This window comes from Salvelinus fontinalis, chromosome 13 (genome assembly GCF_029448725.1).
Source record: "Salvelinus fontinalis isolate EN_2023a chromosome 13, ASM2944872v1, whole genome shotgun sequence".
Classification (NCBI taxonomy): domain Eukaryota; kingdom Metazoa; phylum Chordata; class Actinopteri; order Salmoniformes; family Salmonidae; genus Salvelinus; species Salvelinus fontinalis.
In genome coordinates this window covers 12396829-12410739 of record NC_074677.1, presented here as the reverse complement: position 1 = coordinate 12410739, position 13911 = coordinate 12396829, and the positions used below count along the sequence as shown (strand labels likewise).

Here is a 13911-nt window from a genome sequence, read left to right as displayed (position 1 = left end):
CTCTGTATGGGCTCTTTCGGTTTCTGACTGAATAACATAAAATAACATGTCCTATGATGTTATTTATGTTATTTCCCCCCCCCCCCCTGACCCTTCCCCGACCCCTCGACCTCACACGTGCGGTTTTGAAGAACGCCGGTAAACCTAGCCGTGTTGAAACTGAGTGAATCAGGCGTCTTAGACAAGCTGAAAAACAAATGGTGGTACGATAAGGGCGAGTGTGGACCCACGGCCTCAGGAAGTAAGGTCAGTCTCCTGCAAGTCCTGGGACCACACCTCCTCACTGACTGTTCTGATGTCCCACTGATGAACCCCACCCATCGCAGACAGACAGATAGAAATGCAGACAGGTAGGCAGGCAGATAGGGAGGCAGGCAGACAGGCAGGCTTGCTGACACACACACAAAAATAGGACAGAGAGACTTAAAGCGTAGCCTGAGGGATACAACACATCACACAAGAAGGCATGCTCACAATTCAGTGGTAAGCAGCACATCAATGTACTGTACTCTACCATTCAACATTTTGGGGTCACTTAGAAATGTCCTTTTTGATCAGAAATACAGTGTAGACATTGTTAATGTTGTAAATTACTATTGTAGCTGGAAACGGCTGATTTCTTTATGGAATATCTACATAGGCGTACAGAGGCCCATTATCAGCAACCATTACTCCTGTGTTCCAATGGAATGTTGTGTTAGCTAATCCAAGTTTATAATTTTAAAAGGCTAATTGATCATTAGAAAACACTTTTGCAATTATGTTAGCACAGCTGAAAACTGTTGTCCTGATTGAAGAAGAAAAAAAATGTCCTTCTTTAGACTAGTTGAGTGTCTGGAGCATCAGCATTTGTGGGTTCGATTACAGGCTCAAAATGGCCAGAAACAAGAACTTTCTTCTGAAATTCGTCAGTCTATTCTTGTTCTGAGAAATGAAGGCTGTTCCATGCGAGAAATTGCCAGGAAACTGAAGATCTCGTACAATGCTGTGTACTACTCCCTCCACAGAACAGCGCAAATTGGCTCTAACCAGAATAGAAAGAGGAGTGGGAGGCCCCAGTGCACACCTGAGCAAGAGGACAAGTACATTAGATTGTCTAGTTTGAGAAACAGACGCCTCACAAGTCCTCAACTGGCAGATTCATTAAATAGTACCCGCAAAACACCAGTCTCAACGTCAACAGTGAAGAGGCAACTCCAGGATGCTGGCCTTCTAGGCAGTTGCAAAGAAAAAGCCATATCTCAGACTGGCTAATAAAAAGAAAAGATTAAGATGGGCAAAAGAACACAGACACTGGACAGAGGAAGATTGGAAAAAAGAGTTATGGACTGACGAATCTAAGTTTGAGGTGTTCGGATCACAAAGAAGAACATTTGTGAGACCCAGAAAAAAATGAAAAGATGCTGTAGGAGTGCTTGACACCATCTGTCAAGCATGGTGGAGGTAATGTGATGGTCTGGAGGTGCTTTGGTGGTGGTAAAGTTGGAGATTTGTACAGGGTAAAAGGGATCTTGAAGAAGGAAGGCTATCACTCCATTTTGCAACGCCATGCCATACCCTGTGGACGGCGCCTAATTGGAGCCAATTTCCTCCTACAACAGGGCATTGACCCAAAGCACAGCTCCAAACTATGCAATAAATATTTAGGGAAGAAGCAGTCAGCTGGTATTCTGTCTATAATGAAGTGGCCAGCACAGTCACCGGATCTCAACCCTATTGAGCTGTTGTGGGAGCGTATGGTACGTAAGAAGTGCCCATCAAGCCAATCCAACTTGTGGGAGGTGCTTCAGGAAGCATAGGGTGAAATCTCTTCAGGTTACCTCAACAAATTGACAACTAGAAGGTCTGCAAGGCTGTAATTGCTGCAAATGGAGGATTCTTTGATGAAGGAAAAGTTTGAAGGACACTTATTTCAATTAAAAATCATTATTTATAACCTTGTCAACATCTTGACTATATTTCCTATTCATTTGCAACTCATTTCATGTATGTTTTCATGGAAAACAAGGACATTTCTAAGTGACCCCAAACTTTTTAACGGTAGTGTATGAAATGATGATACCTGCAGGAGCACATTCATATGGTTGTCACCTGTATCTGTGCCACACTTAGTAGTGTATATTTAGTAGGGCACTTAGCAATGAATGTATTCAAGTTTTGCAGTTTTGATGTCCCAGCAGATTATTAGTATCATAGAATTAGAATGAGTAGAACAGGTTTGAAACCTATTATTTTTTTAATGATTTATATGCCAGTCATTCCAGCCAACTGTAGATTGGATATAGCAAGTATAGCAGTTGGCCACTACTCAAGCATGTAAAGAGAACTCCCACCTCAACAAAGCAGCATGTAAACGCCTTAGCAGCAAAACAAGTCCTTGTCAAGTGTACAGTATTTTCTTGTCAAGTATAATTAAAAGGTAGCTCTCCAGTTTTGTTGGAATGTGCACACAAACTCCCATCAGCAGCAGATCAGATGCATAACAAGACAAGGCAGTGTTTAGTGAAGTCTCTAACCTGAACAGATTCCTTTTGAAAAGAAACCATCCTACTTTAGGAGCAGGAAACCAACCTGCTCCAAAAGAGGAGATAAGAAATGTGAGAGAGCTGCTCTCGTGTGTCTTAAACCACAGCATCTAATTACAAAATGACAATAAGCAGAGATAACAGAGGGATAGGGAGCTACTTGAGAGTTTAGACCGAGGAAAAAACTGCCTCTTGACAATTGTTGACAGCTAGCAAACTAGAATAATTGTTTTCCTTTTTAATTGCTGTAAAAACATCATAGTCACGCTTTAGATTGATTTGAATGGTAATTTCATGATGATAACAGCTCCAGCGCTAGCCACAGAGCTCATAGCTAGAGAAGGTGGACTGGAAAGTATGTCTGTGTGTGTGTGTGTTAGATTTGTTAACTTTGTATTTGTGTACTTGTGTTGTAATGTGTAATATAATTGCCTGGTATTTTATGTATGAGTATGTATGCGAGTCTGTGTTTTCATTTGTGTGTTCTCGGCACCCCACCACTGTCACGCCTCTGATTTCCTGTCTGCCCTGTGTCTCTCCTCCAACCCCACAGGACAAATCGTCCCAGGCCCTGTCGTTGAGCAACGTGGCGGGGGTCTTCTATATCCTTGTGGGGGGCCTGGGTCTGGCCATGCTGGTGGCCCTCATCGAATTCTGCTACAAGTCCCGGAACGAGGCCAAGCGAATGAAGGTGGAGGCACCGATGTCTGAACACCACCACCACCACCTCCCCCACCACCTAACCCCTAGCAGCCCCCGCCCCAGCTGCTCCAGCCCCAGAACAAGCCCTCACCCCAGTCACAGTCCTGGCTATAGTCCTGGCCATACCCCCGGCCCCAGCCCTTCCCCAAGCACCCACAACTTAGCCACGTATAGTGAGGTTTTCGACGGGTATGGGAGCGATGATGGGAGCGATGGAGATATTATGATATAATGCCAGTATAAAAAAATCCTCCTCCATCCCCCACCCACACCTCTAGGCCCCCCTCCTGTGGTACTGTAAGTTGAACCTCCCTTATTGGCCGCTAGCTAGCTTGCCATGCTGCTGATTGACTGTACAACCGGTGGCAATGCTTCCTTTACTTCCTCTGCCTTGTGATTCGCTCGTTTGTGGTCATGTGACGTACTCGTCTGTCTCTTGGCTTCCCGGCGGGGGCTTTAAGATGGCCGCCGTTTCTATTGTCTGTTTGGTTTGTTTGGCTGTAGACAATGTCTCATGCTGTTGACTGTGACTAGGGTTGCACACTTCTGGAAACTTTTCCAAAATTCCCACGTTTTAGAGAAATCCCGGTTGCAGGAATCCCTCCCTGCTTATTCCCCATTGATTCTGGGAATCTTCCAACCGGGATTTATGGAAATCTAGGAATTTGGGATATTATTCTCATGTTTTCCAGAAATACCAGTTGGAGGATTTCCTGTTGGTGTATTCCCTCCTTACTTATTCACTCCGTGAATCCACCAACCTGGATTTCTGGGAATTTGGGGAAAGTTTCACAGATTTCCCAGGAATTCTCAGGTTTTCTCGAAATCCCCTCTCTGCTTATTTCCTTCTTATTCCAGGAATCCTCCAACCTTGATTGTTTGGGAAAGTTTCTGGAATTTCACAACCCTGACTATGACACACACAGGCATCTGCTAACATCGCACATAGCCATAGTGCCCTGTCTAAACCAGGGGCATCAGTTGGGTATGGCAGTCGCACAAACATTTTAAGTAGGCAAAAAAAGTTGACAAAAATCTTTCCTATCCTGATTTAAAATGCAACTGCTGTTTAACGTAACATCAGACTGGCTTTAGGACCATGCGGAGCATCGCTCATAGAACAGCTGCCAACCTTTTCTCTCACTTTTAGAAAGCAGAGGACAGAGACAGTGGCAGCTTGCCAGTCAGCTGTTTAGGCTGATTGCCGATTGCTTTGAATTTGATGATGGTATTTGAACTCGGCCTTGTAAACCTTATTGTAATCTGATAGCCAGGGGTTAATTGAATTGGGAATTTGGAGGTGGGGAATCCTTCCTTTTTGGTGACATTCAAAACCAAAAGCGATTTTATTGTTATTAAAATATAGGCTGTGATAACCTAATTTATATTTACGTTCATTTGCCAAGTAGACTAGTGCAATTTTGGTTTCATTTATTGGTATGAACATAAACACAACTGAACAACTTTCTTTTTAGAGAATTTCCCCAAAATACATGTCCTGTTTTTGGCTTCAAAGAAAAGAACAATTGTAGGCTATAACAAATGTTCTGTCATGCAGTGACAGAATTATAATTGATATAACTATTTTTACTTCTTGCTGTCGGCCTACTTCATCATAATCCTCTGCCTGCATCCCTATCTGTAGTCTTCCTGTCTCTGGTATAATGCATTTCCACCTCTCACTTTATCAGTCTTGCTTGTCCATTTTCCTCAATTAAATTCTTACAGATCAATCTTGCAGGCAAAACGTCATTAAATATTGTTCAGTTATTTAGCTATAGTGTGGATGTAGGGCTGTTTTTGAAATACAATAATCACCCAGAGAGTGCAACTACTGCGTGGACAACACAATAATATCAGAGACAAGCTGGCCCGGGGAAAGATATGCGAGCCACCCCTTCGTTGTTCCAATCAATATTCTCAGAGCCTGCCTTGTTGATACAAAATGTTTCAATATTCTTGTTGATACAAAATGTTTCAATATTCTGTTGATACAAAATGTTTCAATATTCTCAGAGCCGCCTTGTTGATAAAAAATGTTTCAATATTCTCAAAGCCGCCTTGTTGATACAAAATGTTTCAATATTCTCAGAGCCGCCTTGTTCATTGAAATAATGTTTCAATAGTTTCAGGCCCACCTTTTGATGTTGGTGAGATGTTGGTTTTAATTTACAATGAATCCTACCGTTTATAAAAATCTGCGTACAAGTTATGATTTTTGTATATATTGTAGGCTACCTAACTATGGCCTAAAAATGTCTAACTGCCCAAATGTCTAATACACCCCCCCCCCCCCCCCCCACACACACACACACACGTTGCCATACCCTAGGTTTAGCTGAACCAACGCCACTTTTCTAAAACAGACAATATAAGAAGGGAGAACCACAGGTTTTAATGAGAAAACAGCTCCAAGTACACGCTAAGTTAGATAAAGCAATATAACACTATACATTATTGGCGAGTTAAAGCCTAAAGTAAGTGGAAACTAACTGCCCCTCTAAGAGCTATATTGACTTGAGCGCCGATCTCTAAGATATTTCCCTCGGGTCCAACGATATTTGACTTGCAGATCTACTGTATGTGTCTGACGTGGTTATGTGTCTCCTGTTGGTGCTGTAGGCCCCCTCTCTCAGCCCTCTCTTCATTCCCTTTACTGTTGCTTGGTCAGCTGCCCTGTCATCCCTCGCCCACACAAATCATCCAATGTCTAATAACCATAGTAGTCAATTGTAGTCTTGTATCAAATGTGCACATAAAGTGGCGTTAGAATGGCCATGATGGATGTCCTGTGATTCTGTGGTGTAACGTTAGATGTAGTTACTGTACTATATTCATCCCTGACATGATCCATCTTCATGATGCTTCCTGATCTTAGAATTGTTAGCGTAATTTTGTATGCCTAGATGAGCTGACATGTTTTTCTCTGTCCCTCTCTTCCCTTTTCTTTCTCACTCACTATTCCCTCTCTCTCTCTGTCCCCTTGCTTTCTCTCTCCCCCCTCTTTCTTCCCCTCTCCCTCTATCTTTTCACCCCTCTCTTTTTCTTATATTTGTCTCTTCTCTTTCTCACTACCCCCATCTCTCCTCTCTCTGTCTCTATCCCCCCTTTCTCTTCCTGCCCCCCCCTCCCCCCCCCCCCTTCCCTACCCAGCTGACCTTCACGGAGGCCATGAGGAACAAGGCACGCCTGTCGATCACAGGCAGTGTGGGGGAGAATGGGCGCGTCCTGACGCCCGACTGTCCCAAAGCGGTCCACTCGGGCCCCTCACTCCGCCAGAGCTCCGGCCTGGCCTTGGTCTCCTCTGAGCTCCCGTGAAAACCAAAAACCTTCCAAGTGCCTTAAAAACGACCAACCCACAACCACCATATACCACAAAGACACAGGACAAACACCACACAAATCGGACACCACCACCAGTGTGTGGGCAGACAGGGACTAACTAACATTGTGGAAGTTTTTTTAAATAGCAGAAATTGGGACTTTGCAATTTGAGTATGTAGTGAATCTGTGGCCATTTTGGATGGAGTTCTGTGGAAAAGTACAATCTGGATTTTTACTGTGTGGCCAAGTGAGGGCTATTTGTAATCGAGCTGCCATTTTTGGGTGCAGAGGTGGAGATTGCATCTGAGATGTTCCACTGAAGACCCTGTGCCAACTTATCATTGCGATCACTGGCGAAGGAAGAGCAGGAGGAATTGAGAGTGAAGTGAAAATGAAAAATAAAGGAAGACCAGAAAACTTGAAACATGTAACTGTGGATCAGTGGGTTGCTGACTGAATTGGCAAACTGAATCACAATCAAGATTGTTTTTCAAATGTGGACAATTGTTACCAGACGAGAGCAGTGTTCAAAAGACAACTGTCAGACAACAATCTCACTGAATATCAATAACTGACATGTGGGGGAGTGTCTCCCGTTGTCATCATGGAGATAAAAACTATACTTATTAATAAACTACAATAACTCTATTGATAATACATATAAGATAAATAAACTGTGAAGATTTAGTAAATATGTATATTCTGTGAAGACGAAACTAAAGAAAACAGATGTTCTGTACATAGAGGAGACTGTATAACATGCTTGCTTTTTAAACAGATGTAAATAGCTGATTCAGTAGTGGACAGAGGGCAGTTCTCTTTTTGTAACCATCTTTAAATAAATAATTCATCGCAATAATGGATAAGACGACGTTGTTGAAAAAGGAGAGACATTGAGACAGCGTTTATTCCTTCAACGTTCAGTTCAGAGCGTCATGTTCCATGGGCATAGTATCAACTCTGCCCATCTAGATACCTGTTCTCTACATATTAATATATTCAGCGATGAATGTTAATTAGTCCCATCCTCATCCTCTAGCATCATCCCCATCATCTTGCCCCACCCCATACTCTAGCCACACCCCACACTGTGCAGTCATAGACCAGAAGTGGCTGATAGACCGAATTTTATGTTTAGATGCTTTACTTGCGTCTCCACTAGAACACAAACAATAATTTTTGTGTCTTTTGATCTATTTTTTTGTAACGATCAATTACATTTAAAATTACTGTCCGTCTCCTGATTTTTCAATGTTTTTTCAATGTTCGCCTCTGTTGAACGTCTTATCTGGGTAGATATTTTAGACTATTGTGTATGGAGAGTATAATGCTTTTTTTAATGTGAAATGAGAAATGCAATTTTTTCCTCATTGCTATATTATTTCACGGGTCAAAGCTTATATAAACAGTATTTATTGAGTAAAAAAGAAGAAGAAGAAGAATATTTGTGTTATTGAGCCATGGTCAAAGCTTTGGACCTCTTGGTCCCTAACACTGTGGATCCTCACTGTGGATCCTCAGTAGAAGAATCTATGGTCTACTTCCTCTCATTGAAGTTATTAGCGTGCAGTGGAGGTTTCAACACATGGCCAATGGAAGGGCAATCTCTAGGCCCGTGGGCAGCAATAGGACACTGACTTTTACTGTGTCATCCTTTTGTCTCTTTCATTTTCAACTTTTTTGCCCCAAAACCTGTTTCTGCTATTGTTGTTGTCGGACAAATATGTGCAATGTTATCAATGTTTTCAATTGCTGCCTCTGTCTTTTGCCCTTACACACATTCACATACACGTCCAAATACATGTACTCGTAGTAGTGGTTGTAGCTTGTATGGCTGCCTGGGTGAACCCCCACTTCAGCCACCCCTGCACTAGCTGTAATTTTTATTCAGACATTTGGAACAACACAAATAAATAATCATAACATTTAAACATATATTCAAAATAAGACTCATAAGTATCAAAAAGAAGTAACAAAGACAAATAGAAACAAATTTGTGTTGATTTGGCACTCGAGCATCAATAAATTACCCATCCCCCAATACTGTCAACCAAGAGTCAAGACTAAACCAATTCACCTTGGTGGTATGCAGACTACATTACCCATCCCCCAATACTGTCAACCAAGAGTCAAGACTAAACCAATTCACCTTGGTGGTATGCAGACTGGTTTTGTATTATTCTTAACCATTTCACACAAACCAGAAAAAAATGACGCAATATCTCTGTGGAACTATATATTCACAGTATTATGAATGAATTGTGGTTTATTTGGTAGCATTTCATAGTGTGACTGATTTTACTAATTGCATTAGTACTGTACAAAGTTAGAGGTGCGCTATTTGATAGATTCCCCCGCTCCCCTTACCCCGGACTTCCAGTGGGGAGATCTGAGGTCAACCTACCCCCGCCCCCCTCCACATCTCGTACTTCTGAGTGGGAGACCTTCCCAGGCAGTAGCCTGCCTAGCTCACAAACTAGAACCAGAGCGCCCACTCCGACAAGGTTAATTGACCCACAGTCCCACACGGTGACATGATATCATAGACGTGACGTGCAAATGAGCGATAGAAAACCGATCACGCAAATGTCACCATTCAGATTTTTTTGGTGCGGGCGCCCCGTGCCGCCCCCGGCAAGATGCCACCCTGGGCGACTACCCTATACCTAAATCCACCACTGTGTACACAACACGTACAGAGGCTGGTGGGAGGAGGTATAGGAGGACGGGCTCATTGTAATGGCTGAATGGAATCAATGAAACAGTATCAAACACATCAAACACATGGAAACCACATGATTGACTCTGTTCCATTGATTCAATTCCAGCCCGTCCTCCTATAGCTTCTCTCACCAGCCTCTTCTGGTACACACACACACACACACACACACACACACACACACACACACACACACACACACACACACACACACACACACACACACACACACACACACACACACACACACACACACACACACACACACACACACACACACACACACACACACACACACACACACACACACACACACACACCGGATGGACCTTGTTGCTTTGAAAGAATAAACCAGCTAAAATATTTCAGGCCATGCGTTTTGGTTCTGCCATATGTCTGTAAAATTAAAATGGCATCCTATTTTGGTTTAAATTGTACATCTTTATTTTGATCATTTTTTTGTAAAAAGTTAATCCAAAGGCTTTGTCACTGTGTTTTTATTGTGGACGGGTGTGAGAGGGTTCTGTGTTAATTAATGAACTTACTTGAGTGTGTTAGTGAGATATTTTGTTTTATATAACCCACTCACAGGCTGGAATTCAATCAATTGCCTATTGTCAACTGTTGGGGAGAGTATTATATTTAAAAGGTGTATTTCTGAATCCTGAATGACATTTTTACAATAATAATGCAATATGTTCCATTTACTTTAACTAATATTTGTGTTCAACTGGTAATAAGATGCACCCAGTCTAATGTAAAGGCTTTATGTAATTTCTAACCAATGTTTAATGATCACGCTCATGTCATGCTTACGTGAGCATTATAAGACACTAAAGCTGTCAAATCCACAAGCAGCTCCCGGCATTAAACCTAAAGCGGACATTACCATTGGTCGCATAAAGATAAATTCCATGCAGCCTTGATTACAAGTTCAAACACTGAAATGTGAGATGTAATCTAGACCTCTATTAGGATGATAGAAATCGTCATTATTTTGTTGAATCATTTTCAATTTGAGCGTCATTATTTCTATATATCCTTCACTTTCTCATTCTGAACCTCCAACGTGAGTGGGATGGGTGTGGCCTCCTGACAATGATCAAGAGCAGCTGCTCAGTGATTTGACAGCTCCAACGCAGTCACACCTCTGACAATGCCAAAACATAAGCTATGTAGGTGTTGACTATCTCCAGTTAACGCTTGATCTGATTGAATCTAGGCCTTAGGCCCCATACACACTCAAGTTGTTCAACTGATATAAAATGCATTTGGCTCATCAGTTATACAACGCATCACTAAATTATCTGTTGTATCAGTTTTGTATCACAAAAATATCAGTTGTATCACACCTATTGTGTCAAATGCATTGTGAAACCTGAGTGTGTACGGGGCCTGATATCCTCCTAACGTAGCAGTGGCTCAGCCTCGGACACTATGAGTTTACAATTGGCTCATTCATCCCCCTCCTCTCCCCTGTAACTACTCCCCAGGTCGTTGCTGCAAATGAGAACGTGTTCTCAGTCAACTTACCTGGTAAAATAACGGTAAAATAAAATAAAAAAATTAAAAAATGAACCGACCACAAATATGACAGATGGTCCAAGACAAGGTGCTGAAACCATCAGGTGAATGCTGCAGTGACCGAACAAAGCCTCATTTACATCTACGCAAAATGGCTACCCTTCATAGTTGCGACAAATTATAGGTTGAGTTCCCCTGCTCAGACGTTGCATGCATCAACTAGTGGTTGCCTGACACGTCATTGACTGTGTTATTGATTGACAGATTCCTATAGAATATGATGTGATTAGCTGATACATAAAAAATATATATCCAGGCATTGTAAAATGTGTGGCCCAGCATTGTCCTGGTTAGGGGAGGGTTTGGCCGGGCTAGGCCGTCATTGTAAATAAGAATTTGTTCTTAACTGACTTGCCTAGTTAAATAAATACATACAAAAGAAGAAATTAATAAAAATATCTGGCCTGGGCAGAGGAACGAGCACACAGACTTTGGGGCTGCACAAAATGCAAGTATGCAGAATGGCCATTTTGCGTAGCTAATTGAGTTATTGTGTTGCATATGGTATAAGACCAACCCTGCTCATGTTCAGCCTTGACCTTCCACTCCATATTCCGGTCAAACCTTGGTCGTGCTCGCACTAAAACACTGTGTACAGCTCTACTATAGCTACTAGCGATGTTAACAGGGACGCAGAGCAGGCTGCGGTGGCTGGAGGCAGCTGAGGAACTCAACGTGTGGAGCCAAGGGGACAGGACGTTTGCTGTAAGACAGAAGTGACAACATACACTACATGACCAAAAGTATGTGGACACCTGCTCATCGAACATCTCATTCCAAAATCATGGGAATTTATATGGAGTTGGACCCCCTTTGCCTCTACTCTTCTGGGAAGACTTTCCATTAGATATTGGAACATTGCTGCGGCGATATGATTCGGTCGGGCACTGATGTTGGGCGATTAGGCCTAGCTCGCAGTCAGCACTCCAATTCATCCCAAAGGTGTTTGATAGGGTTGAGGTCGGGGCTCTGTGCAGGCCAGTCAAGTTCTTCCACACTGATCTCAACAAACAATGCTGAAACAGGAAAACCCAAACTTTCCCCAAACTGTTGCCACAAAGTTGGAAGCACAGAATCATCTAGGATGTCATTGCATGCTGTAGCGTTAAGAATTCCCTTCACTGGAACTAAGGGACCTAGCCCGAACCATGAAAAACAGCACCAGACCATTATTCCTTCTCTACCAAACTTTACAGTTGCCACTATGCATTCGGGCAGGTAGCGTTCTCCTGGTATCCAACAAACCCAGATTTGTCCGTGGGACTGTCAGTTGGTGAAGCATGATTCATCACTCCAGAGTACGTGTTTCCACAGCTTGAGTCCAATGGCAGCGAGCTTTACACCAATCCAGCCAATGCTTGGCATCGCTCATGGTGATCTTAGGCTTGTGTGTGGCTGCTCGGCCATGGAAACCCATTTCATGAAGCTCCCAAGAACAGACAATTGCAACCGAGAACAGACAATGTTTACATGCTATGCACTTCAGCACTCGGCGGTCCCGTTCTGTGAGCTTGTGTGGCCTACCACTTCGAAGCTCAGCCGTTGTTGCTCCTAGACATTTCAATTTCACAATAACAGCTCTTACAGTTGACTGGGGCAGCTCTAGCAGGGCAGAGAAAAGGTAGCATCCTACTGTATGACGGTGCCACGTTGAAAGTCACTGAGCTCTTCAGTAAGGCCATTCCACTGCCAATGTTTGTCTATGGAGATTGCATGGCTGTGTGCTTGATTTTATACACCTGTCAGCAACGGGTGTGGCTGAAATAGCCGAATCCACTCATTTGAAGGGTTGTCCACATACTTTTATATATAGTGTATGTCAAAAAGGGGAGGCAGCAGGGTTCTGACCTTCAGGGGAATACAACATAAGATCAGCCAAATCGAGCTGCCCAACCTTGGTCACATCCTCACTGAGAGTCAACACGAGTAGGGAAAAGGGAGGGATATAGGAGGGATGCTATAGGCAGACATTGATTTGGCAGGGATGAGTCCTTGGTGTATAAAAAGGCTGTGACCCCAACCAGGTGTCTGATATCATGTTGTAGCTAGGTAGATATTTGTTGAAATTCATCATTAGTTCATCCTCTTTGTGGAGGAGGACCCCATAGTAAAGTCATTAAATACAAAGTGAACGAGAGGGACCCGGCTCTACTTATTTGCTTACCTGTGAACCATTGACACCGCCCCGGTTAGTGGGGAATAAGGCAGCACAACAGTTAACACACACAGGGAACTTTATTTACACACACTGAGGAAGATGAACATGGAGATCCACTGGGCACACACTGGTTGAATCAACGTTGTTTCCATGGCATTTCAATGAAATAACGTTGAACCAACGTGAAATGGACGTTGACTCGACCTCTGTGCCCAGGGGGATGTACATGGTAATGGTTTTGTAATATAGAAATTAAGGCAATAATTAATATACACATTGAAAATACATTTTACAATCGGCATTGTTTGAATTTACAACTTAAATTACTGAACAGAACAAGTAATTAGATTATTGCCGCCAGCCAGCAGCCTAAATTTCAGCATTGCGACACCGTGTATAGCTTTGTGAAATGTTACGATTAACATGAAAAAATTTGTACCAAATAGGCCTACCAATAAACAATTATCCATTATCTAAAGCAAATATATATGCTACATGCCCTGGCACCACAGAAAGCTTATCACCTATTCGTTAGGCAGATGCATAAACATGTTGCAATTTTGTCTCCATGGACAGCAATCTGTAGTCCATACTTGTTTTGGGGGGGGAGGGTAGATCAGCTTTAATATTGCAGATAGATTGTGGCTTCTATCAGTGTAATTATCGGCATAATTTCCAATCCCGCATATATCTTTGGTAAATACATATATACACTAACGTTCAAAGTTTGGGGTCACTTAGAAATGTGCTTGTTTTTGAAAGAAAAGCTAATTTTTGGTCCATTAAAATAACATCAAATTGATCAGAAATAAAGTGTAGACATTGTTAATGTTGAAAGTGCCTATTGTCGCTGGGACATTTCTAAGTGACCCCAAACTTTTGAACTGTAGTGTTATTTG

At 42.5% G+C, this 13911-nt stretch overlaps 1 protein-coding gene across 1 annotated transcript in view; it reads left to right on the top strand.

Annotated features, from left to right (window-relative positions):
- LOC129869117 (glutamate receptor 4-like) overlaps positions 1-12991 on the top strand; it is a gene marked incomplete at its 5' end in the record, with an annotated part of 64898 nt that extends 51907 nt beyond the window's left edge. Inside the window, 3 exons of the mRNA XM_055943620.1 lie at positions 132-246; positions 3079-3216; positions 6381-12991. Of these exons, the coding sequence (XP_055799595.1) occupies positions 132-246; positions 3079-3216; positions 6381-6545 (418 nt within the window). The remainder of the gene's footprint in view (positions 1-131; positions 247-3078; positions 3217-6380) is intronic.
- Between the last annotated feature and the right edge of the window lie 920 nt (positions 12992-13911).